Genomic DNA, 24,514 nt, shown 5'->3' on the forward strand with positions numbered 1-24,514 from the left:
TTTTTGACAGCACGTCGCGGAGCTTTCTTTGCAAGCTTTTTACAGCCTGATTGACCATACACTATATCATTTGTATGGCATATAGCATGGCTTAACTCGTGTGTAAGGATTCCCATTTTACTGGCAAACTTGGCAAGCTTCGGAGCCTTTTGGTACTTTTTGCATAAGAATACTTTTCGCGTACCAGGAAAGGTGTACGCAAACATGTCAGGCTCACAGTATTTTCCACCATAAACATATGTAACCGTGTCTTTTTGTAATATTTACACCATCTTCTCGAAAACTTTGATGGCGCTGCTTACATGAGATTCTCCAAACCAGAGTTTAGCCAGGTCTTCGTTATTTTCAAGCTCAAGAACGGCGGATTTTGCATAACGGTAGGTGGCCAAATGAACCTCTTTGGTGATTCTTCTTTGAGCTGCAGGACAACGCTTCACCACTGCATTAAGAGGTGCTTGGTCAATACCCTCTTTGACAATGTTATTGTTGTTTTGTCCTCGCATAAACCTAGAAAAGCTTTTTTCATAAAATCGTTTCCGATTTTCTAAGTTACGTGCCCTTTGCCCCGAAGTTATCTTAGTGTGGGCGTTATCCATTACGTAAAAAACCTCAACAGGGGAAGATAAATAAGCTATATTTGTCTGGATACTCGGCTGGCCAACTACATTCATACCAACAACACTACCTAAAGCATATTCTAAAAAAGTGTCCACTGCTATAGAGTAATTTCCAGATTTGGTCATGTCATATCCTTCGGAAACATCAAACGTGGAGGAGACGGTTTGTCCAGGTGCCAGGAGCAAGAACTGATCGGGGCCTGGGATACTGCGCTTCATGTAAATGCCATCGTAAGGTATCTTCGTTCCATTGCAGGTGACTGCCAGGCAGTCAGATCTCAGTCCGTCCAGCGGAGTGCGCCATTTGAGCACGGAATAGTCGCGCTGACCATTGTTCGTCAAACGGAAACTACACCTTATATGGTGCGAAATTTGATAGGACGTCGAACAATCGATGGCGGCTGAGAAAATGCTTTAGGAACAAGATAAAAAGAATAGAAACAATTAATGTACTATGTTACGTGTCGAACAAAGTTATGCATAAAGGAAATATTTCTACGTGGCACTGAAAATTTGCATGTCAGTTCAGTTTGACTTTGTTGAGAAAGACTGTACATGCTCCTTACCTTGTCTCAGAAACATCAAATTCCACAATATCATCACCTTTTGTTACCCCCACGAAAAGCCCGATCATCCAAAATATCATCTTTACTAGCTTGTTTCTTCTGCAGTGTCTTGCCAACCTGTAATATTACTGCGTATCCCAAAGGAAAGGTACAAAATTTTTCACACAAAATGGCGTCGACGAAAACAACATCATTCATTTGCAGCCTAAACAATAAAAAAAGCTCCCTGTGATAAAACAAAGCTCAAGTCGTTGATTTATTACGCTGACTAATTCTTCTTCAAAGTTTGACTTGTAATTGTTGTGTCGTTTGCAATTATCGTTCATTTCTAATATGTTTTCAATGTTTTCAGATATTTTCAGCTCAGACTTAAATTTCAATCCAGCCTATAATTTCAATCCCGACTAATGTATCCAAAAGGAACGAAAGAAATGTTCACGATTTGAGGCCCTATAAAGTCTTACAAGCAAAAAGAACGACTGTAAAATGTAAACAGCTATGCGGACAATTTAACGAAACGAAAAACCTGCTTTTCAAAGATCCAACAAGTTTTGAGAAAGATTCGAAGCAAAAGCCAAATAAAAAACCCGACGCGGTTGGTGCTAAATATCATCAATATGCCCCTTTAACAAATTAATACTTTGAGAAATAACAGGCATTTGATACTAAATCTTCTACACGTGTGAAATAATGATTGCTAACTAGCAAACTTCAAAGTTTGAATGAAACACCTTTTAACTTACCAAATACCAGTCAGGTCGTGTGAACAACTCTTTAAAAGTGATGGTGACAGCTTAGAAGCGTATGTTTTATACATCTTGCAGCTTTGACCATATTTAGGTAAGGACAGTGTATTGTTTAAAACACATTGAATCATATTCAAAAGGTCTCGTTGGATATCTAATTTGTCCATGCTATAATAACGTATAAATATATCTGCTTTGTTTAAACTTTTCTTTATGATTCTAATCAAAGCTTGAAGTTTAAGTTACACGGCTACTCTGTAAATTCGAGAGATGATAAAGTTTATACGTGTATGTATGTCTGGTTGTATTGTCTATATATGGCAGCAAAAACGTGAAGGAGTGTTTGAGCGAAAATAAAGTGTATGTGTATGTTTGTACATTTTTACTGTCTAGAGAAGCAAAAACGTAAAAAAGAATGCTCACAAAACTCTGATAGTATATCAGAAATTAATATATTTACGTTAAGTTACTGTCTTGCAGATTGAATTTTTTCATTCGTGAATTTTATTTTTCCGTTGAACGGAGCGGTTGGCTAACTTCAATCACATCAATTTTCAATAGCTTGCACAAGGGAATAAAGAGCTGTGGGATGTTGCCAGGAGACTTACGAATTTTCAGAAACCATTTCTTTATAATTAATGTAGAACTAAGTTTTACATAGAATGTAGGTAAAGAATGGTTGAAGACGCCAAAAGCTTGGTTGTTTAACGTCATTGAATCCAATATGAATCAAATTGCTTGATCAGTTTATCGACGAGACAAAAGTTATAAGCCGGTTATCAGCTGTATGCCTTAAATATTGCCATACAGTAAGGCAAAGATCAACGTTTTGCCAAAAAAGTAAGACAAAATGGGGGCCGGTCACCGTGCGCGTTTTCGAAATACAGTGCATTGAAGACCATGCGTTTTTAGAAACTTTTGTGATTTTAAAACGATCTTAGTGTACGACTATCAGCATAAAAGAAGCAACATTGGTAAAATTTCGTTCAGTTGAAGGTCAGTACTCAATATGCAACAAAACTAAGTATATTAAGGTACTTTTGCTCGTCCACATTCGGAGAAAACTACAGTCATACGAGAGCAGGAAAGGCGAAAAATTGTAACTTCTGACTTACAGATTTTTTCTGTTTTTTTTTTTTTTGGTTAACATGAAGAAAATCGGTAAAAGAAGTGATCTATGACAAAAAGAGAGAGGGCCACTTAAAAGTAAATTGTAAGTGAACTTAGCGCAACCGGTGCCAAGCCCTATTCTTGCTTTTGTTTCTTCTTTAGCGCGCGCGCTTGATGTATGACGTGGCGTGACGTTGCAACGTGAGCTACGTGCGCCGTAAGGATGCTCAGTTATAATGGGCGCGAACATCCTTAAACGGTAAAAGTAATCTATAATAGTTTCATTGACTGATTCAGCACTGACAAATACGTTTACGATAAAATATACCGAATCTTTTTATTTTTACAGTTGCAAAACACGGGTTACTGATTCACTGTGTTTGTCGGCAACGTCCTCCTAGCAACCTGTTTTCTGCTCAAAGGAATTTATCTTAATTTTCACACTGACAAACTAAATGGACACATTCTTTAAATGCGCCTTCAATCTATCGTTTAAGCGTATTTGCACAACCTAAATATCGACTGGAGGGGTGCAAAATGGAAAAAATCTTCAAACGTGGTTAGAATGTAGCCTTTTATAAATTGCAGATTTTCTCAATTCAACGAATGACAAGCTTGGGCCTTCAAATTATAAAACATGCAGATTAGCTCGAGTCATAACGCGGATTTAAAAGATTCGTAACATACAAACTTTATGCACGGTATAATTTATCATATTTTAGGCTAAAGATCAAGAAAATAATAACATAAAATACTGATTAACGACCCAAAAATACCTCCTCGAATAAAACTACCCAAAAAGTAAAGAATAATATTTGCAAGCCGTGGTAATAACCTGCTCGACACTGACTTTGGCCAACGCCCGTGGGGGCGGGGGGATACGCCATAATATAGGCATGAAGGGCGTAATTAAAGGGATGGACTATGAGAAAAGTGATAGGGGGCAGACTTTTTCAGCTTGCAGGAATTTTTTTTCACGTCCACTTCCTTTGCAGGATTCTTTTCACTGTTTGTTCATTTTTACTTTCTAAAGGAGCAAAAACGTAAAAAAAAAAAGGTGTTCACAAAACTCTTATAGTATATCAGAAATTAATATATTTTCGTTGAGTTACTGTTTTTCAGACTGAATTTTTCATTTTTAAATTTTCTTTTTCCGTTGAATGGAGCGTTTGGCTAACCTCAATCACAACAGTTTTCAATAGCTTGCACAAAGGAATAAGAGAGCTGTGGGGACGTTGCCGGGAGACTCGCGAATTTCCAGAAACCATTTCTTTATAATTAATATAGAACATGCTAAGTTTTACATATAGTGTAGGTAAAGAATGGTCGAAGACGCCAAAAGCTTGTTTGGGTAACGTCATTAAATCCAGTATGAATAATTACTTGATCAGTCAGTTTTTTTGTTAACATGAAGAAAATCGGTAAAGGAAGTGATCCATGGAAAAAGACAGAGGAGTAAATTGTAAATTGCAAGTGAACTTTGCGCACCTGGTACCAAGCCCTATTTTTGCTTTTATTTCTTCCTTAGCGCGCGTGCTTGATGCATGACCGCAATAGTTTCTCTAGGTAATCTCTCTTAAGACATTTTTGGATCATTTCCGATTTCAGAATTCCGTGGAGGGTCTGGATATAGCCAATCCTTTGACGCAGGGGACATCCCAGGTAGTTTTACATGCACTGATATTCAGTCTCTTTGAAACCATTCTCGTGACGCGCCTGGTAAACTGGCTGTCTAGAGAAAACTTGTGAGGGATTACCTTGGAAATGAAGTCTGCATGGGGCATTACTTCCAGCATCCTCTTTTGGTATACAATATGTTTTGAGCAATCAGCTTAGCAATTGCGCATAATTCTTAGAAGTAATTTTCTGTTGTGACTCTTGTCACTGTTATTATGCACCCCTTCAGAAGTGCGATCTCATTAAGAATTTGAACCCCTTGTGACGATGATGTTTACGCAACTCGGACAAACCAGTTTCTGGATAGGCTGTTTTTATGAAAACAGGAGTTTGTTTTTTGAGAATGGGAGGTTGTTTTTTGAAGATTAAAAGGGGAGTTTGTTCACTTGAAAATGTGAGTTTACTTTTACTTTATTATAATTTTTTGATTTTCAACAGTTGGAGAATCCCACAGTTGTCCTCAGGCCTTGCATAGTAGATCATCAGGGGCACCCAACGACCGTTTTCGCTCAAATGCTTTTAAACGCTGTTTTAGGCTATCTGGAGTACTTTTAAAGCTCTGTAGGTCAATTTTAGGTTGCGCTAAAAAACTTTTATCTATTCGGTTATTCCAGGGGAACTTGAGTATTCTCGAATTTATTAGCGCTCTTTTCTCCATTTCCCGAAAACCTTAGGTCTTATCGCCTTTCCGAAAATGATAGCCGACCTTTTTTCGGTACCCAAAACGACATTTTTAACAATCCGAAAACTTCTCGTATCATGAAAGTTCGAGGTGACAATCCTCTTAAGAAAATCAGAGGGGATTAAAGGCCTTCCGAACAGATGATTTACCGAAACGATCTGTTGGGTGCCCCTGGATCATGATGGCGGCTGAAACAACCAAAATATTCTATACAAGGGTTAAACTCAGCGGGGAGAGGAGAGCTCAGGGACTGCATTACGATCTAACGCAATCCAAAATCGCTCAAACAGCTTATAGAGGCGTCTTATAAACTCCTCTAGAGCTCCATAGTTCCTACGTTTTGTTAACCTGTTGGAATTCTAAAAAAAAAAAAACCACCTTTATCACATCTCTAATACTCTAGCAACTAGCTTAGAACCGTGTGTAATCAACACACACACACTTAAATTATCTTTTGCACTTCATTTCTCTTTCAAAAGAAGCACACAAGCCACACATTTAAGCCTACATTCACGCCTTAGTCATCCTCAACTTGTGAGCAATCTGCACTTACTTACAATCTTCAATTCCGTTTCGCTCCAAAATGGAGATTTTAGAAACAGAACGTCATGAGTCGAGTTGGGACTAAGGAAAATTCTTACAAGCTAAAACTGTAAAGCAACTTAGACCTCGTTAGTGACAGGGTATGGATAAATTTCTGTAACACAGTGACGCATTCATACATATGCAACTGTACTGTATCAGTGCCAGTCACAATGCTTTCTAAAGCGACACCGGCATCGATATCATTACATATTGCAAAATGCCTATAGTAAGCGGCAAACAGTTGTTGCGGCATCACTATGATAGTTTAAATGATAAAATGCATGTGCCTTATTTAAATTATTATCTACCCACAAACTGGCCAACTTTTTGTAAAACATTTTCAGATTAAATATAACATTATTTTCTTTGAATAAAATAGTCATGATGAAAATTCAGTTGTCTCAGGCAAATGCAGAAGCATTGGCTTTGCATAAATTCTGAATAGGCCATGTTCGACATATCAATACTTTACCACGGCTCTGAGGCTTTCAGGACAAACTTTTGTATTTGGTGGTGTTTTCTTTGTATCTGTCTTTTTTGGGAATCAAGTGACAAAAGAAACTTAAAAAATTTGCAATTTTGTCCTGAAAGCCTCAGAGCCATGTTAGAATATTAAGATATTGAATGTGGCCGATTAGTTAAATACCATGGTAATCCATGGAAATCAACTTTGTTCAAGACTGTTAATTCACAAATAATAATAAGGTAGATAATAATTATTAACATCTACCTTCAGCTGTAAAAATTCCAGGTGATGAAACATACATATATAGTCATGAAAGGTGATTCTCCAACTGCAGATATTGAATTTCATTTGATATCTGCAGCTGGATAAGCAAGATCATGTAATATTGTTTCAGGATCCAATTACATTAGTATTGAAAGTAGTTATATTTTCTCAATAAAGGAATAATGCAAGAGTTGAACTCAGAAGAAAAGGGGTTGGCAGAGGGGGAGACTCCCATGTGAAAAGAGTTGGAATTCTCATCATCTTTCTTAGGGTGTAAACTACAGTTTTTGATTTTACTTAAGATATTCAACAGTCAAAGTTTTTATGCAAAGTGCCTTTTAGGGTTGAATTTCAAGAAGTAACTGTTGATATGCCTTCTAAATTAAGCTTGACCCATGCTCAGATTAGTTTTCTTTTATTACGAGTTAAGTTCAATTTTTCTGATGAGCATTCTGCCCTGTTCACATGGGGTTCAATCTGGGAGTCGAAAAAGGCAAATTTAGAGCAGATTAGTTAGTTTCAGCTAAAACTAACAAATGTAACTCAGTTAAAAATTAAATACTGTTCTACATGCTATTTAATATATAAAATCATACACCTCTAAAATAATAATGTCAAACTTTCTGCATATGGTTGTAGCATAACTCTATTCTTATTCTTTGTTAAGCTCTTTCTCAATATCTTTCACAATGTCAACAGGTGAAACAGTTGGTGAATATCGCTTCACAGGAACCCCACGTTTATCACACAGGAACTTGGTGAAGTTCCATTTGATGTTGTTTGTTAGTGTTCCATGTTTTGCATTCTTAAGGAAGACGTAGAGTGGGTGTGCATTAGACCCATTGACGTCAATTTTGCTGAACATGTCAAACTCAACATTGTAAGCCTTTACAAATTCCTTGATTTCTTCTTCACTTCCTGGTTCCTGGCCTCCAAATTGATTACAGGGAAAAGCAAGAATGCGAAGACCTTTCTCAGCATACCTGAGAAACGAGTAATCTTCTGTTAATTAACATCTCTAAAATCCATAATAATAATAATAATAATAATAATAATAATAATAATAATAATAATAATGATAATGATAATGATAATGATAATGATAATGATAATGATAGTGATAGTGATAGTGATGATAATAATAATAATAATAATAATAATAATAATAATATCTTTATGATTTGGAAATCTTTGTGTTAACTTTTCAAAATGAACCAAAACCCTGCATCCTTACAATCCATACAAAGCTCTTTTTAGCGTTTTTTTTTTTTTTAAATTGTACCATGCCTTTGCGTTTAAACCAATAACTCTCAGATTTGTTAAACTGTACTACTGTTTGACTGCTCTTTCAGATGGTGGGTCCCATTTCTCAATTCAATCGATTTTAAATATTTGTACCCAGTCTCCTGCTTGTTTAGAACATGGCTAATATTCAGAGAGGAAGCTACATCAGGCTTAGCTAGCTTTCATGCAGTTCCTCAATCCTAGTTAAACTGGAATTTGGAGATGTTGGTTTTTGCAGAGGGAGGAAAACTGTAGTACCCAGAGAAAAGCCCTTGGAGCAAGGCGAGAACCAACGATCAATTACAAGAGGCGAGAAATAAACCTGGATCCCCACCTGGATATCCGAGACTTTTAGTTAAATGCTAACCTGGTGTGCAGTTCCTGTAGCTGAGCGTAGTTCTTCTTTGTGAAACCTCATTTGGACGCCACGTTTACGATGAGCGTCACAAAACCGTCGTACTTCGATAACTGCACCCGGTTTCCATCGATGTCGTTTGCTTCGAAGCCGAAAATTGTCATTGTCGGCGGAGCTGCTTTCGCCATACTTGCACCGTACAAAATCCGAACAGAACTGAGCGAAAAACTAGCGTATTTCACTAGATGTGCTCCCGAACACCGGCCTTGTCCACAAACGAGCAGCTGTCTATTAATAAATCGAAGCATAAACTATTTTCGTAGCATGACAGGTACAAGAGTGTGTTGTGTAAATTGCAAACTTAGGACTTGCAAAATTTGAAAATTTTTAACGATATGTTGCTCATGCGCAAAGAAAGGAAAATTTATTCGTGGACTGGACATCTGGGAGATGAGAACTGAGGAGGAAACTTCAGATCGGCCACCCACGAATACATTTTCGATTTTATAACGAATAATTAAGACTGGGCCTAAGGGAAACAGTGAGGTTTGTCTCCCCTCCACCCTCAATAGTCTCCTCTGCAGCCGTTCTTTGCATGACATCCCAAAAAACGGCTGGGAAAGCCGAGACTACTTTTATAGATACAGACTTTCTGGATCATTTTCACTGTCACGAAATTGTGTCAAGAAATTCAAAGTCAAGAAATTGTGATGCTATAGGAAATAAATAAAGAAGACACTTCTGCAAGTTTTAGGTCTGTGCATTTTCCTAAACTGCAGATATTTGTCAAAACGTTTCGCAGGAATTTACAGAATGCCATGTTGGTGCATCTCTGTGGTGCACCAATATGGCGGCCGGAAAATACTGTAAACATCTGGAACTTACTTTTTCTATCTAGGAGACTGATTATCTGTACAGAACAAACAAGCATTTACATAAACACTTTTCCTAATGCTCTATTTTCTAGAAAAGCTAAAAATCACGAGATGGGTATATATTTTTCAACAAATGCGATCGTAGCTTTGTTTAAGGTAAGGTAAGGTAAGGTAATTTATTTTACGTCAAGAACACGGGGAGTGGTTGCCCAAGTCTCCCGAGCCAGGGGCTCATGATAAAAGTGTTTGACATACCATGTTAAAAAAAAGATTTAAAAACTATATATTAAAAAATACAAAATTATCATACTATTAATATCTTAAAAAATATGCGTTAAAAATACAATATTAAAAAACAATAAAAAGACAACATGTCTATAAAGGAATCATTTAAGACAAGAACTACATTGGCAGCCACCAAAGTTTGTTGTATTAAGATGATTAATAAAAGTTGGAACGTTTGCTGCATTTTTTGCTGCCGGCGGTAACTGATTCCAAATTCTAGAGATGATATAAGAATACGAGCCGTGGAAGAATCTACTATTGTAAGGGCGTTGTTCTACGTTTAGCCCGCTGCTTCTAAGATTGTATGGCGTGACCCGGGGCTTGAATAAGTTGGTGATATAACGTGGGCCATTTTCTTTAAAACACTTAAAAAATATTATCAGAGATTGTTCAAAACGTCTATGTTCTAGCGTTCTCATGCCCAGCAGTTTGAGTAATGACTCATAATTAGAAGTTTTCCCCGTGTTCATTACTGTTCGTAGACCGTAGTAGTTAGCGTCTTCCACTTTTTTGTTGAGCGTTTTACCTATACCAATCAGTAAAGAATTACAATACTCAAAATGCGGTATTATAAAGCTCCTGTATAAATGCACCGCCATAACTCAGAAATTCAAAATACGCTGATTTCCAAACGAAGCGCACTATAGAGCTGTAACATTGTAAACAGATAAAAATTTACCCCCTCTTATGCATGATGGGAATAAAAACTTTGGCGGCTCTTTAGTTTTCGATTTTAGGAAATGATGACGTCACGTGAAAACGATCTATTGAAATAAAATGAAAAATAGGAAAAAGAAAGCGACAGTTATATCTCCAATTGAATTTATCGTTTGATCTATCTATCTATCGAGTGATCTTAAGTAAATGCCATGACAACAGTTTTAAGATGTAACCTGACCGAAAAAAAGGAAAGGTAAGGGGTGCGAAAAGACAAAACAAAGACAAAACAACAACAAATTAAAAAAAAAAAGGTTTAAGAGTTTTTTGGAGCGATGGCAGGACTGCGTTTTTCAACGTTAGCACTCGTTTCCAAACAACACTTTTTCAGTCTTTTTATTTTGTACAAAAAGTGTTTTCAAATCCTGTATAGATATTTACATGATGCCATTTCTAAGAAACTAACAATTTTCATTCGAACAAATTAAATCGTACACATCATAATCTACTATCTATTTTCTCTTTAAATCTCTTTAGTTCCTTGGCAATATTCTTGTCGCGTCCTAATTTTGGAGTTCCTACTTGAGTAGGCTCGTTTGGTGTATCCTTTTCTTTTGTTCCGCCTTCCGTTCGGGATCCGAAGAGTTCCTGAGCGATGGCAGTCGGCCTCAACGAAGCCACCCGAACTTCGTTGTATTTTGTTTGGACCTATGAACAGCAAATGAAAATAACATTAATTTAGTTTTGAAACATAAATTCGTGTAGACCATAAGTTTATTACCTCGAAGCGTCTGCCGAATAGACGTAAAGGGGCCATGGTTTGAAAGGACTAAACTTTTTTCAAATAGCAATATGAACTAGACAACTTGCGTCGCGAGTTTTTCCACGACAAGAGAACTTTACGAAAAGACTTTTATCTGGTTTATGGAGAGTTACTGGAGAAAATCGCCAAGAACAAACAAAAGTACATACATGATATTTTCTGCTCTACGACTTCCCTGTGAAATGATGCCTCAAAAAGTGCAAAATCCATCAAACTACAAAAAACATAACCCAGGAATGCATACCTCATTTAAAAGCTTCTTGGCCTCGCGGTATTCCTGTTTCAGTTTGGGATCCTTCTTAAAATCTTGCAGAGCAGTTTCTAAACACAAAACAAACAGCAGCGGGGATTATCAAGTGCAAAAACACTGCAGGAAAAACTGTAGATGTTCATTTCACAAGCCGCAAGCTTGTCCATATTGTAAATCTATTTTAACTAGTTCGCTAGCCGTTATTAGTCACCCTCACAAATAATGAGTTATGATCATATGAAGCGCACTGCTCTTCAAAACCAAGGTATCATGTTGGGTTTTTTAATTACATACCTGTAGTCGTGCTTTTAATCTTCCGGAATTCGCACTTAAAAATGGTGACGGTTACCGTTTTAATATGGCTAAGGAACGATATTCAACAATTAGATTAAGAGCTCGAGATTCCTATCACGTTACAGTTGAAGAGGGTACGGCCCAAGTCATCTATCACGCATAGAAATCGAGAGCGAATAATGTAATTGTTTTAGTATAAATCTACTAGTCGTTCAAAACGTTATCTAAATTTCTTTCACAGACACTTCGAAAACGCAAAGAAACGACCGCCACTTTGTTAACAACTGCACAATGCTACGCTGCTCACTATCTATCACAGAATAGATAGCGAGTAGTGTAGCCAATCAGAGAACGGCATTTGTGGCAGAACGCTAGTAGATTTACAGTGAACGAAAATAGACTGAACTAACCTAAGTTGGATTCCTTTGTCTTGGATTGGACCCTCATTTTGTCCAGGATGCCTCCGAGTTCTTCTACTTTGCTCTGCCGCGACTTGGATCCCGTCGATGTTGACACAGTCTGGTACAGGTGTACAAGCAAAATTATGAGACTCTTTCCTATGATTGTTAAATCCGAGGGACCTATAAATTCCACTGCCGGGGAAGCATTGTATCTTCTCAAGGCCTCCTTGTAGGTGGCGAGGAGGGGGGGGGGGGGGTGGGGGTGGGGTGGGGAGGGGGGGAAGGAAGGCGAAGAGAAATGAATGGAAAGGGGAGGGGAAATCACGTTTAAGCATGCAAAACGATTTCGCTATGAGAAAACAAGATGATATAATGCATGGGTTAGCCGTTGAAAAAGCCTTCTATGTAGTTTGCTTTTGGCTTTTCATGTAATTTTACAGTTGGGATGAAAAATGGGTAATGAGCCACTAAACTGTTGTCACACGAGACTGCAGTCTCTCCAACAAAGTGCCAACAAAGAGCATTAAACGTTAACTTACCTTGATCTTTTTGACTCTTCGTTCTTTGTATGTTCCATGTGGTTCACTGAAGATCAATGGATGGGCCAGAGCGTAGTTCAGAGCTCTAACGCTTCCCTGGAGGTCCTTTGGTACCACAATGTCAGGGTCTTCTGTATCGACGTCTAACAACTCTTCGTAGCCTCTATACTTAGTTTCCACGCTAAATGGACGCTCTTTTTCTTTGTTTGGTTTTTGCTTAGGCGCTTCAACACCTTGTTCGTCGCCTTGTTCGTCAATCTGCCAAGGGAACATCAACGAAAGAAACGTTATAGGCTGCGTGGCTGACTTAAAAGGGAATTTATGTAACCATAAAAGCGACGCCGGGGACAAAGGCTGTTAAAAAATAAATTTATATTTTTACTACGAATCTGGCAATACTCTAAAGTCATTTAGTTAATGTTTCTCACAGTCAAAACTATCTCAAAACTAAATATGGAACACGGCGTTCAATTCCAGATAGATATACACAAGAATAAAATAAATTTCATGGTTCACGTCCCCAGAGAAGTAGATTAAGGTCCTTTCACAAAGTTGTTTTGCGGAGGACGGCAAAGAAATGTACCAAGAATTATAACGCACGTGCACAGAAATTTTTCTTCACGTTAAACCTTTTGTTCAGCGACGTTCCCGTCTCCACGTTCCGTAGACGACGCAGAACTTGATCATGTCACATTCTTGTTTTGCAGAGGACGGCAAAGAAATGTACAAAGATTTATAACGCACGTGCACAGCTATTGTTCTGCTCATCAAACCTTTTGTTTGGTGACGTTCCCGTTGCCGTTGTCGTTGTGGTTTTCTTAATTAAACTCCCTAAGTGCGACTACATGACACAGGTACAATTTTAAAAAAATTGAAAAGAAAAAAAAAAAGAAAAGAAAGTCTTACTTGGGTCATGAAAAATCTATCGTCAGTGTTGAGCCCCCCATCTGTACGAGGTTGATATCGACCATCAGCAGTCCCGACACTTTCACTAACAGTAGCTTCTCCGTCCGTCTTCACCGTCTGCCTGGTTGTGTGACCAGACTGGTACTGCTCTGATTCAGGAAATTCCGGAGGCATGCTATTGGTACGGTCGAAAGGAGGGCGATCATCTCTTGGTGTCTTCTCAGTGGCGCCAGGCGCAGTATAGAGCTTCCTTGGGGTGGTAGACTGGCGCTGTCGTCCTGTGGGGGGTGCTGATCCTATCGGTGGTAATGTCTTGTATGGTGGTCCAACATATGCGATTGACTTCGGATCAGGAGGGGCTTCCAGCATTGCCAGGTTTTGCTTCTTCGGCATGGGGGGAAGAGTATCTTTTACCTTTTGTTTATAAAGGAGGAAAACAGTTTCATGTACATGTAAAACAAATGAATGATAGACAATTAAAGACAGCGGGTTTGATGCTGGTTGTGGAGAAAGACTCGAAGTCGAAAGAAAGATGGATGGACATGAACCCATTCAAAGGACTTTGATACACTTTTTAAGAACTTACCTTTCTGTGAGTATTTGCAAGATTCACAATCGGCTTGGGTCTCTTTGGAGGCTTTTGTCTGTGAGAAGAAAACAGAAACACGACACATGTGCTTAAGTTCACAAACTTTGAAACACTTTTAGCACAATAAGGATTAATTTTTGGATACAAATTCACGTTTTGTTTAATTTTGCTTTGTTATTGAGAAAGGTTTACACCATGCCCTGAAGATTTACAATGGTAGGAGGAGCCAAATGGAAATCAAAGCCGTTTCCGTGAGATTAGGGACAATACATTAACGGTATAACTTAAATAAAATTGTAACAGTTAGTCTACAAGTAGTTTAAGCGGCATCAGGCAATGTAGTCAGACACATGAAAGGAAGTGCCAATTGTTGTGATTCACTGATTTGCACGTCAGGGAGGCAGCGTGGCCGAGTGGTTTAGTGCGCTGGTGCTGTAATCCGGAGGTCCCGGGTTCAAGGCCTCCACCCTGCCACTAGCGGGATTTGTTTCTCGGTAGTCCCGAGTTCAAATCCTCGGTCACGCTTTGTAAATAGCCAACTGATCTGCCTCCTGCCAGTTGGGATTTTTTACCATGTTACGTTTATTTGAAATATTTGTTTCCTTTGTTTCAATGGCATGCCTGTAAACTAGCTAAGTTTGGTGCTTGTATAGCTAAGTGCATGACCACTACTATAAATAGGATTTACATTACATTAAAGGTCATTAACGGAAGACAAACAAATGAATTGATTTCATTTTGTACAACTAAAACAACTTGTCGGTGGAGATCACCTACCTAAAGATCCTTACTCCTTTCAATCTCCCAAGTTGAAATGAAAGTATCGGTGGGTCACCTTTGAAAGCTGTTGTAAGTGGATTACCCCACACAACAAGTTCTCTGAGAGAGGGCCAACTCATCAGTGCCAAGAGACCTTCTTCTTCAAAGATGAGGTTGTTTGCCAGATTCAAGTGCAGAAGACTGGAAAATGGCATTGGTGGATTGTACTTGTCACCTGAAGGTCAAAAGAAACAATTAATTATTCTACATGATGTACCTGCAGTAATGCTGGTTTAAAGAAGTTATTCACATGGTACATGCTATTTTCACTTCTCTTTTTGAAGTTGAATTATTAATATAATTTCATGTGCAATTCCAGAAATTATCCATACTTTATCCACAGAAAGGATTAGAATTTCCTGGGGTGGGGAGGTGTGTTCTATAAGACCAAAAACTTGAAAGAAATGTACATGTATGAAGCTTACTTGGAATTTCCAGAGGGGTAGGGGAAGGGTTGTAAAAAGAGAACCTTCCACGGAAGAGGTCTACATATTTTCTGGAACTGTATTGTTAGAAGAAAATGGGTGTTGTGAACTCTAAAACTTAAAGGATTTTTACATTCATATCTGTTGGTTTAATCTTGTATCAATTTCTAGTCAAAACCAGATGTATGTAGGCCTGTGAGTCTGGGAAAGAGAGAGAGAGAGAGCTACAAACTACATGTATTTCCACACAAGTGTTCATCAGTGATGTTTGATTGACTGTGAAGTAAAAACAACAACAACAACATACCAGTAAAGTTATGGCTGTCACTAACACATGACGTGTACAAACTGAATAAAGTGACACAGTGCAAAATCTATGTACATCATTTCTACATGTATAGGTTGATGTTTTCAGCACTCAACAAGTTACCTAGCAGTGAAGGATCCTCAGTCAAGGTGCTAGAGCTTGGCTTAATTTCAGGCCGACTCCTTTTCTCTCCTCGTTCATGATCCACAAGGTTCCGGCTTAGCATGTCATCTACTTCATCATCTAGATTAAGTTCATTAACGTTTTCTTTGTCTTCATCATGCTTTGATTCTTCCTCTTTCTGCATCTCTTTTTCGTTTTCTTCAAGAACATCAGGTAAAGAGCTTTCAACAGTCTTTGTATTTTCTTGTCTTGAAGTATCATCTTCACGCACTCGAGCACCCAGTAGTCGAAGATGGGGAATGGAAGATATCTCATTGTGTTCCAAGTTAAGGTATTTTAGTCTGTTGATAATTAAAACAAGAAGACGCAAGTTATGAGTGTTTGAAAAAGCAAATAAAGCAGTCTAACAGAAATCCAAAGCTTTACTTTTTGAGTCCTGCCAGGCTTGCAAATGTAGACAGGTCTGTGAGTTCATTGTGATCAAGGTACAAATTTTCCAAAGCAGGAAATCTCTGTCTCCTCTCCTGAGATTCCACTGCCCCTGAACTGTGAGAAAGGAAAAAAAAAAAGGTTTAGTGGAAATCACAAAGGGTTTAGTACTAAACAAAATTTGTGTATCTCAGCCAGTGAGTATTATGGTGTACACGTACTATGATTACAATGAGTGGTTCCAGAAAATATCAATGCCCTCCCCACAGGGGGTCACAGCCAACAATTAGCAAGGAATTGCAAAGCTAAGGTCTTGGCTAATTTCCAGACGAGTGTAATGGGCTGGGTTCAAGGCAAAAAAAAACTCCATAGGGTAATAATAATTGGAATTTCCTGGGGGTTCTGCAAAAACTGAACAAGTTAAAGAAATGTACAGTATGAAGTTAAATTGGAATCTCAAAGTGGTGGTGGTGGTGGTGGTGGTTAGGGGGGGGGGTCCTTAGAAAAAATCCCGTCCATGGGGGAGGTACATGTGTGGATACTTCCAAGTGCATACATATAGGGATGCCCAAGCTAGAGCAGCTTTACATGACCTTCCTGAGGCCTTATGTACCACTACACACGATGGGATTGAGTGATAAAGGAAAAGGGCTGCATTCTGGCCAGCACAGTGGTTCACACTGCCGAAGATAGCTGCACAATGTACATGCAATCCTGTAGCATTATGCAAATGCCTTTACATGCATTACATTACTTTCCCTGCATGGGCTTGTAAAGGCCAATCCTGATTACTCCTCTTCATATTGTCACATTGCCTTAACAGTTAACTTTGAAAACTATAACTCATTTATGCAGGCTTGTACAATTCTGGTTAAAGAGAGTAACTGTGACTGATCAGAGTTAAGTGTCTTGCCCTAGAATTTAACAACCCAGAGTCAACCTACTATAACTATATTTTGGAGTTTAAGCCTGGACAGCTACCTGATCTGGAAATATGTCCAAGCAAATGCATTGTAGCCATTTGATGACTGGGCCAGTATCAACACTGTACAACATGATACATGTCCTTGCATTCACAACTTTACTGAAGTGTACATGCGAAATGTATTTTGTTAGTATTAAAAGCAGAAAAGAACTGAGCATATAGCTATACTAGTAAGAGTAGATTAAGTTACATACGGTGTCATTCCTGTGATTGTCCTGTATGTTCTTGTCATTTCAACTGGAAGCTTTCTTATTTCATTGCCTATCAAAGGACAGAAATTGATACACGTAAGATTGACCAGTTTTTTTTAATGATAACCGCATTTTGTAAGACATTTATATAATTTAACTTATACATCTCTGATTTTTCTTTTCTTTTTCTTTTTGACAGAGAAAATATTAGTTAAATCCTCATTTCAATTCAAGTTTCTTCTTAATCTCATGATACTAAAAATCTTGGGTGGCTGGAAAAGGAAAATATATGCTGGGGTGGATACAGGATTGTTGAGAGGGCTGGGCTTGAGATACAGACTGTCAAAGGCAGTCCCCTGTAGGGGGTGCAGTGCCAATAATATCCTCCTCTGAAAAAAAAATTAAAATTTGAGGTCCTCGGAAATGGGATTTCTGACATTCTGAGGCCAGATCAGCGTGTTAAATTGTCTCAGATCAGCATGGTAAAATGTCTCTTTTTTAATTTAGGGGGTTAAATGGAACCTCCTAGATCCTCTCCAGATATGTAAATACATGTATTTGGCATGTTTATTATTAATTGTATATACGAGTATATGTACAATGAACAATGTATGTATGTATGTACATGTCACTATATATTAGATAAATGAGTGAATGAATGAATTGTACTTTTCATTTAAGATGTACATGTAGAATTCTAAAAAGCACTTTAATTGGCTGAAGTCTACATTATTATGCATATAAAAATTATTTACCAGTCAAATGCAAGGTTCGAAGACTTTTTAGAAGACCAAGTGCTAAGATGTCATCTCCACTGAGGCGATTGTATGAAAGGTCCAGGGTCATCAGGCATTCAAACATGTCTGGCTGAACTTTGATGGAGTTACAAATATTGTTCAGGGGAAGCTCTAATTCCTGGAGTGCTGAGAACTTGCTGAAGGCCGCTAGAGCAAGGGTAGATACAAATAAAGAAGAAAATTAAAAAAACATATCTATAAGGAAAAAACAAAGGTAAACAAAAAGAAAAGAAAAGAAAAAAAGAGATCACCTTTAGTACTCAGACAAGGAATAATACTATTAGCATACCTCTGTGAAATGGGTCTTGAAATAAGTTTTTGAATATTTTTTAAAATCCAAAAACTCATAGCACTCGTAGCACTCAAAACTCGTATATGTAGTACTCAAAACTCGTAGTTCTCATGAGAGCTCAGAATACTTTAAAGCATCCCAAGTGCTGATGAGCACTACGACTAATGCATGGAATTGCACCATTTAATGACTCAATGAGGTTATGCAACATTTATTACCAACTTCTACATGAATGGGAAAGACCACAGGCATGTCAATTCTCAGAGACAGGATTTTGCTACTTACTAATGCATGTTTCCACCGATTTCATAAAGGTTCAGCAGTATGCTCAAGTTATAAAAGGAAGGCAGACTGGACATAAACTAATATCATTATTTGATACTTCATGTAACCACAGTAAAGTTCCTCATAAAATAGGTACATGTACATGTATGTGCATGTGTATATGTCTTACTAACCAAGTTTCAAGTCTATTAGTACAAGTACTCTAAATTACATGCATGGAGTAAGTTTTTTCCTTTTTCATTCACATGTATGGCCCAAGCTGGAAGCACATGGGTGACAAATTGAAGGATCTGTATGTACTCACAGTACAGAATGGACAATAAAGATGAGGTTCATTGTAAATATATATTTATTATATCTCGGCATGTACATACTTGTGTTTGATTGGTTTTAGAACTGGCTGAGCTTCGAATTTTAGGGGGCGTACAGAAGAATATGGCCCACTAAACTGACTGGCCATGGTGTGTGTATATGTAGTACCAAAAAAAGTAAGGTAAATAACTGTAGGAATTCAACTTACAAAATGGCAGATTGTTATCACCAGCATCAACATGAATGACATTGTCAAACAGCAAGAAGTCATTTTCATTCACCTGGATAAAAGAAAAGTGATAACATTATTACATTATAAATAAGTAAAACTAATATAATTATGGTGGTTCAAAGACTCCAAATTTTTGAAAACATCAATGTTCTACCAGTATTTTTTGTACTGTACCTCTCTTAGTTCCTGGCCACTTATTTTGATTGAACACAAGTCAGATGGATCATCAACATGAAGTTGTTTCATCTGAAGAATGGGAGAAACATTTATGTCAAATACATGTAACAGATATCTACAGGTCTGTTACGTGCCATGTCTCAATTTTGGAATTTGTTTTTAACACACGATCATTTACCTGTGTTTACACTCTGATAAAAAATGTAAAAAGTTACAAGTCGGAATTCAAGCAATTCACCACAGTTGAACTGAAATTAATAAAAAAATGATTGCATGCAAATGTTTTGCATGACAAAGCATGATACATGCAACATGTTGATGCAATTCGACCCTGCATGACAGAAAATGGAGCGGTTTTGAGCAGAGGTTCCCGCTCGTCTCTCACCGAGCAGAAAGAGAAGGGAATTTCTGACTCACAAGGTACTAATTCATGCAGGTCTTTTTTAAACAGAACAGAGTGTTTATACAGAAAAAAAATACCATAAACTCACCAGATAAAAGCCATCAAGTTTTGGTGGTTTTTCATCTTCTATAGTTTCTGTCTCTTCTTCCTTGAACTTTGTAACCACTGTAGGCTTTGCTGGCACACTGGGCTCTCCAGAACACAATACAGCTTTGAATCTCCTTCTTTGCTCTGCTCGGTAAGCAACAAGCCATGCTCCTCCTTAAGAAAAGCAAAACAAAACAAAAAACAAAAACAAAAACAAAAAAAGAATGAAAATCAAATTGGACACTATGTCTAACATCTCCTTTGGGGTTCAGATGCCATATAAGATAGCCAAACATGTCAAATGAAAGTGCGTACACATGCTACATATGGGAATGTAATATGATGTCAACTACCCACCATGCAGCTACAGTGTACATTACTACAGATTATAATTATCAAGACGATTTTTCCTTTAAATTTTAAATTAAACTTCATATGGAGCAAATTTAATGCAAGCTTACTGTTTATATAGTATTCGATTATTAATCGTATTGATGAAGCCTAAGGTTAGGCTTATTTTGGAGGGAAAGCATGTAAGACTTTATAACTTACGTGCATTAGTTTAGCTTTTTATACATCGGTCATATTGAGAGTTTCTGAGTACCAGTAAAAAAACATACTCCTGCATCCTACAGCTCAAATCGTCATGGGCCTTTCACAAAATTAAGGGCTACCCTGGAAACGAATCAAGCCTTACCATCTTCATCTTGTCGCTTGTATCGAGTCAAACTTCGCACTGGAAAACATTGACTGGAAAATCCCGTACCCGAAATAAAACCGGTCGCGGTGTTTGCAGTTGACATGGAGATTATGATGCTTTGAATTTAGAGTCCTGAAATTAACTATCGAAAGATAAACCTTTAGTTTTTACGGAGATTTATAAAAATACTCCTTCTATTGACCTGGAGGCCGCCATATTTGAAACGAAACACTTTGATCACTATGGTAACGCTGAAACAAGAACAATGTTACCTTGTCGGGGGTACAGACAGTATTGTCAAAGTTTCTCATAACGTTTTGTTTTTCAGGTCATATTTTAACGGATTACTCTGCTTGACTATTAAGATACACTGATCGAGCTTAAATACATTTTACCTTATGGAGCAAATAGTTTCTTTCAATGAATTTTACACGATAACATTAATTTTTAAATGGAGATTTGGGAAAATGCTACTCGGTCACTGCACTCCTACCCCCAGTGGCTTTTTTGGCTGCCTCCAACGTCACGCGACGTGGTTACACGGCATTGGCTTTTCTTTCAACATGGCGGCCAAAAAGTGTCTGAACAGCCAGGTAAGCAAATCTTCTTGTGATTTAGGATTTAATGCACAATTCGTGACGCGATGGATGTAACAAATAAATCAATCCTACTGTTTCCTTTTACGATGGTTCCAAAAAAAAGAGTGGTGAAATTTTTGTAAACTGAAGATTTTTTCATCAGTTTATATGGCTTCACACGAGCGTACCCCGTATAAAGCTTTAGCCGGCTGTCACAGGAAGTCGAATGTGCAAATCAAACGTGTTGTCTTTTTTTTTCCTGCAGCTCAGTAACGGTCTTTTTCCTCGTTAATCACATATCTTGCCCGTTTGTCGCGGAATTATTTTGATCGAACTTAGGCTGTCGTGCTCATTAAGCTTATGTACAAGTCATGTACAAGACACTTGTGCAAGCTTAAGAATAACTTTTTTACGCAATTTTCTACAATTATGATAACTAAAGTAATGTTTATTTTTTAATCAAAAGTCTTAAAATCGGACAATCCGTCTCAAATAAGAAATTTCTGATCTCATGTAGAGGAAACTCCATTACCTTTGATTACATAAGCTGAAGTTAATTATTTTAAAATTAATTGATTTTCACACCTTAGGTAAGAATTTGCATTGAAGTTGTTAGTTATGTGCTGATAAAAAGAAAATATATGTAATAATGTAACAATTTAATGGCATGACCCTTCCAACAATCACCCCCCCCCCCTCCCATTCACACAATTTTACTGATGTAGATGTTTTTGTTATAATTTATAATATAATTTATAATATAAATTGATACACTTATCAGAAAATGCATACTGTAATATTATTACAGTATGCATTTTCTGATAAGTGTATCAATTTTAATATGCACATTTATTATATAGCTTGCTTGCTTGCTGAGTGGGCAAGATGAACGAAATCCAGTACTGTAATTAGCTACCTGAGTGGACAATATGTCACTATCTAATGCCTGCTCTGGATTACGTGCTGTGTCCCACAAGATAATAATGATAATAAATTATAATAAATCCTTTATTGATCAAGCTTGTTCGGTCAAGATGGTTGAATGGCTCATTCCTTTTTTGTCTTTATGGACCTTGACTCTGTCTCTATTCATAGGCACCTCCCAAAAAAGGCCCAATATCCAGCTACTGGTCAATAACCCATATGTATCCTCTATTCTGCTGATGAATGAGTCAAATTATCTATTTTTATTCTAATCTCAGCCAAATTCCCCCAAAAATGAGGTCAAATCATTATGACTTGTGGTAACCTTGCTGCAGAAACCTGTTATGTTTGTTCTTCATCACAGTCAGATTTGACTTCAGGTGATCCTTGAAAATCACTGAAATACCTTTAATGTGTATGAGCATGTATTCTGAGTACCTTGGTAAAATAATGCACTAGTGTATAACTCTTCTTACTTTACTCCTATTTTCTATTTGCAGGTTCTCCATTTGATGTTGGCCACTCTCCTGATTCTGCTCTCATTAGTCCATCTTACTTCATGTAAATCTAGCAGTTTTAAATCAATAATTGCCACACTAGATGCAAGATGGGGGTCAACACCACTCCTTCTTGAAGCAAGGTGGGTTAAGGATACATGTTAGTCTTAATTCTCTGTGACTGAGTCTACATGCATTTGCAGACTACATTCTTCCCTTATCCCCCCCCCCCCCCCCCCACTCCCGAGGAAAAAAAATATTAAAATGAAAACACCCCTGGCCAATGTTTGAGGTTACTGTATTGGATCCCAATCATGAACAGTATAATTATTGTACCTTAAAATTTATTTCAGGTAACATACTGAATAGTATTTTTCTTATTATAATTCAATGTGTGGTTTTCAGAAATGCAGTTTTAATTTGATTCACCCTTAGACTCAACAATGATGGATTTTTTTGCATTATTGTTCTGTACTTGAGAGAGTTTTGTCAAGAAATACCTTGATTTTTGGAATAGTATTTCCCTGTTGTGCGTATGTTGTCACACACACTCATCCTCATCGGGTCCAGGAGGACTCTTGAGGCTGCCGGCCAGAAGATCATGCCACCCATCCAAGTCTGAAGCCAATGCAGCAGCAGCTCCCCATGTATGCGTTGTACTTGTATACAATTTTCATGACAACTTATTTTTAATTCATTTGGTTTTGGAGGATTGATGTCTTGCTGCATCAAATATCTAGAAACTGTAATATCGAATTACAATGCACAAGTGTGCTTTCTCTTTTCTTTTCAGTGAATATTTAGCTGCAGATAGCAATGAAAAATTTTGGAAGTTTGTAGATTCATCTCAACAGATATCATTCAGTCAAGATTCAGGTAAGACTGGCAACTTCAGCACTTAATTCATGTGCTTTGAAATATAATAGTGGAGCTCCTGCGTTCCAAAGGTGCGCAAGCTGAGCCCCATACCTTAGAAAATTTGGTAACCCATCGATCTGAAAAAATTTGGTTGTCATCTGACTGTCTGTAAGTACGTCCGTCCGTCTGTATGTCGATACCTTGAAAAGTAAGAGAGCAGTACCATTACCATAGCTACATCTTTGATTTTGGTCATCCACGCTATTATTAATTGACAGCTGTCACTACAAGCTATCCGCTAACCAGTATCACATGACCATATCGTGGGCTCAGGTTTAGAGCTCATCGAGGTTGCATGTTTTTTTTTTTTTGAAGTTGACCGCTGACCAGTTACTACATGCTCACAATTGATCATTTTTTCGAGTTTCTGATCCAAGAAAAAAACAATTCTCTTTTTCTTTCATGGTCAGTTATTGCAATCAGGAGCTCCGCTTTTAGGCTCAGCTAAATCTATAGATTAACATTGTGCCTTAATAGCAACTGCTTAGATCCTGATAGGCCAAAAAGGGTACAATCTCTTATACATGTACATGTACAAACATGCTTCCAATTATTGTTTATGTTAGGGTTAAATGAAGCCTTAAAAAGACATAAAAATTGAATATGTAAATAAAATTAACTGTTGGACAGTGATTATAGTTGGTCCTAATCATCATTACCATCAACAACATTTTCTGGTGTGTTTTTTTTTTATTTATTTAACTTCACCTAACTTTTTGTGCTGTGCAAATATGGAACAAAAAGTTTTTTTTTTTTTTTTAATATATTTAATTTAACTTTGCCTGACTTTTTGTGCCACGCAAATATGCATAAGGTCCCATTTGGATTTACGTGTACTACCTTTTTGGGTATGTTTGCATGTGATCCTCACCATTAAAATGCTGTCAGTCATGTATTAGCATGGACAACATTTTCAGTAAATTGACGACAATTTGTTGTCATCAATTTGATTTTTTAACTTTATGAATAGTTAGAAGTAAGGAGTGCATGAATAAAATGGTCCTTGAAAAATTATGGTTCTCTGCAAGTTTACAGTGAGTCTTCAAATCTCAGAATCTCAAA

General features: G+C 37.5%; 2 protein-coding genes and 1 pseudogene across 4 annotated transcripts in view; 1 reads left to right on the top strand and 2 right to left on the bottom strand.

Moving 5' to 3' along the window:
- Positions 1–5,845: 5,845 nt before the first annotated feature.
- Positions 5,846–8,917, bottom strand: LOC145493222 (glutathione peroxidase-like; annotated as a pseudogene). Its single transcript, XR_014050106.1, has 2 exons — positions 8,365–8,917; positions 5,846–7,696 (listed from the first exon to the last, which is right to left on the bottom strand). The product of XR_014050106.1 is annotated as a glutathione peroxidase-like (transcript).
- Positions 8,918–10,516: 1,599 nt separating this feature from the next.
- Positions 10,517–20,769, bottom strand: LOC145493868 (X-ray radiation resistance-associated protein 1-like). The gene is made up of 15 exons (XM_081473344.1): positions 20,533–20,769; positions 19,837–20,009; positions 19,343–19,414; positions 19,145–19,217; positions 18,006–18,194; positions 17,254–17,320; positions 16,072–16,191; positions 15,646–15,986; positions 14,749–14,965; positions 13,969–14,026; positions 13,383–13,796; positions 12,477–12,734; positions 11,947–12,055; positions 11,237–11,313; positions 10,517–10,877 (listed from the first exon to the last, which is right to left on the bottom strand). The coding sequence occupies exons 1-15, from the start codon at positions 20,636–20,638 to the stop codon at positions 10,668–10,670; spliced, it is 2,484 nt and encodes an 827-aa protein (XP_081329470.1). The 5' UTR covers positions 20,639–20,769; the 3' UTR covers positions 10,517–10,667.
- Positions 20,770–20,860: 91 nt separating this feature from the next.
- Positions 20,861–24,514, top strand: part of LOC145493865 (UDP-glucose:glycoprotein glucosyltransferase 1-like) — a 42,185-nt gene continuing 38,531 nt past the window's right edge. For both annotated transcript variants that reach the window (XM_081473339.1, XM_081473340.1), the window contains exons 1-3: positions 20,861–21,128; positions 22,538–22,677; positions 23,328–23,410. In XM_081473339.1, the coding sequence (XP_081329465.1) occupies positions 20,934–21,128; positions 22,538–22,677; positions 23,328–23,410 (418 nt within the window). In that variant the 5' untranslated portion in view covers positions 20,861–20,933. The remainder of the gene's footprint in view (positions 21,129–22,537; positions 22,678–23,327; positions 23,411–24,514) is intronic.

Source organism: Orbicella franksi, chromosome 7, assembly GCF_964199315.1.
Source record: "Orbicella franksi chromosome 7, jaOrbFran1.1, whole genome shotgun sequence".
NCBI classification, from domain to species: Eukaryota; Metazoa; Cnidaria; class Anthozoa; order Scleractinia; family Merulinidae; genus Orbicella; species Orbicella franksi.

What these genes read in the sequence shown, in the direction of transcription:
- LOC145493868 (XM_081473344.1), bottom strand. Translation starts at nt 20,638, where the DNA reads ATGTCAACTGCAAACACCGCGACCGGTTTTATTTCGGGTACGGGATTT. An exon ending in ACAATCACAGGAATGACACC is followed by an intron (nt 16,192 to 17,253) that starts GTATGTAACTTA and finishes CCTTTCTCACAG; the next exon opens with TTCAGGGGCAGTGGAATCTC. An exon ending in GACAAAGGAATCCAACTTAG is followed by an intron (nt 11,314 to 11,946) that starts GTTAGTTCAGTC and finishes TTTTGTGTTTAG; the next exon opens with AAACTGCTCTGCAAGATTTT.